At 52.2% G+C, this 5,095-nt stretch overlaps 1 protein-coding gene across 1 annotated transcript; it reads left to right on the top strand.

Moving 5' to 3' along the window:
* Positions 1-687: 687 nt before the first annotated feature.
* On the top strand, positions 688-4,315 carry LOC120713298. The gene is made up of 3 exons (XM_039999287.1): positions 688-1,036; positions 3,113-3,187; positions 4,260-4,315. Exons 1-3 carry the CDS (start codon positions 688-690, stop codon positions 4,313-4,315), a joined length of 480 nt encoding a protein of 159 aa, XP_039855221.1.
* Positions 4,316-5,095: the final 780 nt, after the last annotated feature.

The raw sequence follows: 5,095 nt of genomic DNA, 5'->3' as shown, positions 1-5,095 counted from the left end.
ACTGCTGAGGGAGTAGCTGTGGATCCAACTAAAATAGAGGCCGTGGTAAACTGGAGGCAGCCCAGTAATGTGTCTGAGATCAGGAGTTTCCTTGGGTTAGCCGAGTACTATCGGCGTTTCATAGAGAATTTCTCTACCATTGCTAAGCCCCTAACCAACTTATTGAAGAATGACACAAAGTTTGTATGGGATGAAAAATGTGAGAAGAGCTTTCAACTCTTGAAGGAGAAGCTCACTACCACACCAGTCTTGACACTCCCGGATATCCATAAGGATTTCGTGGTATATTGTGGTGCCTCGAAGAATGGACTAGGTTGTGTTCTCATGCAGGAGGGTAAAGTTGTGGCTTACGCTTCACGTCAGTTGAAGGTTCATGAGCAGAATTACCCCACTCACGACCTTGAGTTAGTAGCTGTAGTGCACGCATTGAAGATTTGGAGGCACTACCTGATCGGAAATAAGTGTGCCGTTTACACAGATCACAAGAGTCTCAAATACTTCTTCACACAGTCTGAGTTGAACATGAGGCAGAGACATTGGCTTGAGTTAATCAAGGATTATCAGTTAGAGATCCACTATTATCCAGGCAAGGCCAACGTAGTTGCAGACGCACTGAGTCGCAAGAGCTATCTGAACCATCTGACTGGAGAGGTGTTGTCATAAGAGTTGTGCAGGGACTTTGAGCAGATGAGAGTGTCCATTGTTAGTGCAGAACAATTGAACGAGCTGAGGGTGAAGTACAACCTATTGGATCAGATTCATGAGGCTCAGAGAAATTGCCTCGAGACTGAAGACCTCCGCATCGGAATGAGGAAGGGTTTACTTCCCGATTTTCGAACTGATGATTATGGTACTGTCTGGTTGAAGGATCGTGTGTGTGTGCCAAAGGATGAGAAGATTCGTGAGGTAATTATGGCTGAAGCCCATGATACGAGGTATTCCATTCACCCTGGTAGCACCAAGATGTACAAGGATCTGAAAACCATGTTCTGGTGGCGTAGAATGAAGAGGGACATCGCCAGTTATGTTGCTCACGGTGATACTTGCCGTAGGGTAAAGGCTGAACATCAAAAGCCTAGAGGCTTACTACAACCCTTGGACATGCCAGTGTGGAAATGGGAGAAGGTAAGCATGGACTTTATTGTAGGACTTCCCCGCTCACCTAGGGGAAACGATTGCATTCCTTGGATGCCCATCGGGTTCACGCTAATCACGTGACTAAAGCAAAAGCAGAGAAGGGGAAAACCTCGCTGACGCTAGCCACGGCCGCCGTCGCACCCTCTCCCGTTTCCCGCCGCGCGTGCGCCCTCGCTGCCCCTGCCCTAACCCTAGCATCATGAAACCGAGAGCCGTCCACGTACCCCCGGTGTGCGCCCCGATAATCGCCGCCATCCCCTAGCCGCTCCTCTTGCTGCCGCACTACAAATAAGCCACACCGCCCTCACGCGAACCCTAACCATTCGCCCTTGGGCGCTGCCCACACCGCCGCCACCTTCTCCGCGGGCCGTGAAGGGAGAAAGAAGCAAGGAGCCAAGGGAGTCGGCGGTGGTGACCGCGACCCGGAGGCGCGGCGACGTTTTGCCGCGAAACCGGGAGCGCCGTCCCCGTCGCTACCTCTCGCCGCATCAACCATACCCCGACGTCCTCGACGTCGACTATGCCGCCAAGGAGGAGCCGGAGTCGAGCCTAGAAGGAGCCAGACCAGACCCGACTCAGTGCAAGACCCCGAGCCAAACCACGACGCCAGGACCCGCTCTGCTTCCTCTTCACCAGGATGGGAACACACTACTCGACCGCAACCCCATCTAGGTGAGAACCCCGAGCTCGCGACCTCGCCGCCGCCCTTGTGACACCGGCCATCGAGCCACGCGTGCAGCCCCGCCGTCGCGGCCAAGGTCTCACCTTGGAGCCACGCACCCGAGGCCACCCCAAGCCGTTGTGGAGGATGGCCATCGAGCCATCGTTGCCCCTTGTGTGCAGGATCCCAAGCCATGCCTTGGCACGACCGGCGTGCCCCGCCGCAAGCGTGCACCCCTGAACCCCATCGCGACCGGCGAGTCCGCTGTACTCGCGCACGTTCTTAACGACACCTAGTTGAGCCATGCCCCCGATCAAGTCGTCCACTGCCATCCGTGTTCACTTTCACGCTCGGCGAGCACGCTGTGACCTAGCACTTGTCGCGGCCGGCATTCGCGCCGTGTCCGCGCACATCGACACCACCATGCTGGGCTTCGCCACCCGGACCGCGCCACGAACAGCGTACCCCGCCGAGCTAGCGCGCCATGAACACTGTCGAAACCTTGGGTTGGGGAAATATTAGGCCGCCGTAGTCGAGTTGGGGGCCGGACCGGCGCACGCCGCCGTGAACCGGTCACCGTCTCTAGGCCACCGCGGCGGGCGTGCACCGCCATGACGCACGCATCAAACCATCACGCCGAGCCCTTACTGGACGCGTAGGATCAAAGGCCTCGCGCCAAGCGCGCGTGTCCGCGTGGTCACGGACACGGCCACTCGGGCGAACCTTTGCGTGATTTTGTCGAGCACTTGGCGGGCACCGAAAATGCGAAGGAGGAGGATGGAACCAGAGCGCTGAAGAACTTCTACCTATGCCGCGCCATCAACTAGGCTGAGCGGACGGACGGGCCATGCCTCGTCGCGGGAAGAGGAATGGGCGGTGGAGGAAAATGGGACTTTAAGTGCTGGACTTGGGCCGCCAAATGCACGTATGGGCCGGATCTGGCCCGTTTAGCTAGGACTTAAGGTCTGCGACACCCAGAGACCGTGCTGACCCCTGAACTTTGCCCTTAGTCTACTTTTACCCCCTACGCAGTACCAGGCCGGCCCAGCGGGCCTAAAACTACGAACTTTGACTAAAGTTTGATCTGGCCCCTTGAACTTTACGCGCAGCCCCTCAACTTTAATAAATTAATAAATAAAAATAAGAATAAACTTGTAAAATTTATAACTATTCTATTTTAACTCTGAAAAATACAAAACTATTTTCAATATTTTTCTAAAAAGTGAACATGCGTGTGAGATAGCGCTTGCTTGAGTGTTGCTCTCTTCATGATTCTTTTTCGAATCTTTCTATTTGCACTTAAACCCGGATTAGGACCGGAGCCGACGGGGGAGGAGCTCGACCCGGAGTACACCCCTGAGAAGGAGGACTACGCTGCCGGGCTTCCAGGTTAGCGAACACCCCGCGCATTTCTCCCATAGCCACGCGCATATTTTTAGTGCATATGCAACTACCCGTGATCTACTGCAAACCCACCCATTTAATCCTGACTTGTTTATTTTAGCCCCTGCTTGATAACTACATATCCACTAATAAAATGAACACGATGAGTTGGCATATTGGGATTGTGGTGGATATTCTTGGCGTGTGTGAAGAAAATGGTTGAGTGGTTGTGTGAGTTGAGAGGGGCTGGCAGGAGTTGGCATTCGAAAATAGGGGGAACTAGAACTTCCCCCAGAGTGGAGTGTTTGGGTGTTTGGGGGTGAGCGGCCCACCGCTGAGGGTGGCAACCGGCCCATTATTGTCGGCTCGCTCCTACCGCATAAGGTAAATCGTTGGAGTGATAGTATTTTGGGACTGATCGGACTTGTCTTATGCCCGCAGGGCTCAGGTGGGAACATGCTCCTAGTGGTGCCAGTCTGTAGGCAGTGAGGAGACAGTGTAAGGGAGCGGGGTGTGGTTCGCCCTCTCGTCTCCCCAATATACTCGGCCCGTGTTAAGGCCCTGGATAACCGAGTTTCACAGTTCTGAGTGTGCGGTGGTATGTATCCAAACTAGTTCTAGCTCGGAAAAGTAGGTTGGTGCCATTAGGCGTAGGTTTACCGTCTGGGAAGGGGCGCTTTGCCGGTGGCGGCTGACTTAGCCTCTCTTCATAAGATATAGGACAACCTCTGCAGAGTGTAAACTATACTTATAGCCGAGTCCACGGTTATGGACGGCCCAAAGGCGGAGTCACTATAGCTAGCTTGGGGTTCTCTTCTCTCCCTCGAGCGATTGGTCCGGCGTTGGCCGATGAGGCAAGGACGGGAGGGAGCTGCTCTTTTCGCAGACTTGGTCGAGTGATGTGGTGATGAGGTGTTTGGAGGTGAGATGTGGATGGTTATCGTGAAATGGTGTTAATAATATGATTATGGTTTATATATATATTTATTGCTCGCATAGGAAACCCAGCCTTCACTTGATATACTAGTTAGGCAGCTTTGGGGTGTTCGAATTAGTGACCTATACGCTTATCGTACAGAAACTGAGGATGAGGAGCTAGACTACGACTTCAACAATGATGGATGGTACGACTAGGCGGTTGCTGTGCTATGCTTGAGAAGCGATCATGGAGATGGACCTGAAGACGCGATTAGCTGCTTTACTCTGATGTTATTTCACTTCATGTTTAGTCAAGTTGGCTTGTACCGGTCTGCGTACCGAAGTAAGCCTGAATAAGGCTGTAATCGAATCAGTTAAAGGATTTGAGCATGGTGATGATATCAGCGAGACATACATTATTTCGTCAAACCTTGGATTACAGCTCCGCGAAATCTAGGGCGTTTCACTTTATATGCAAGGTTTCTCTAGGGCTATAGGTTTTTGCAGAAAACAATGTAATGTTTATTTTAGTAGGCAGATTTTAGTTATGAAAACAAAGTTTAAACATCATAGGGGTGCCATTGGACTCGCTGGTCCACACGGCTCATTCAACCATTAACATCCACCATAGTCACCATCATATTCACATCCATTTTCCATTTCCATATCCTCGTTATCCAATCATTTTTATGTTCACGAAAACTAGCTGAAGAACCAGCCATAACCCATCCATATCAGTAGACACGGACCATTTGAATAGGTTTTACTCTGATCAGAGGTTGTACTAATTCCCACAATGTGGACTCAACAACGGGTTACCGTCATAACTGCCCGAATTCCACACCAAGCCCTCACCCTCACTTCATGATCTAGCAGTGCTTTAGGGGTTTCGGGCAACCGAGTCACTCCTTACCTGGCGGTAACTCCGTGACACACCACTCCTTCCCTAGCCCCTTGTGCGCCAGCACGGCCGCTACAAGACTATCCATTTAGGCT

This window comes from Panicum virgatum, chromosome 6K (assembly GCF_016808335.1).
Source record: "Panicum virgatum strain AP13 chromosome 6K, P.virgatum_v5, whole genome shotgun sequence".
Classification (NCBI taxonomy): domain Eukaryota; kingdom Viridiplantae; phylum Streptophyta; class Magnoliopsida; order Poales; family Poaceae; genus Panicum; species Panicum virgatum.
This window is presented reverse-complemented; position numbering and strand designations above follow the sequence as displayed.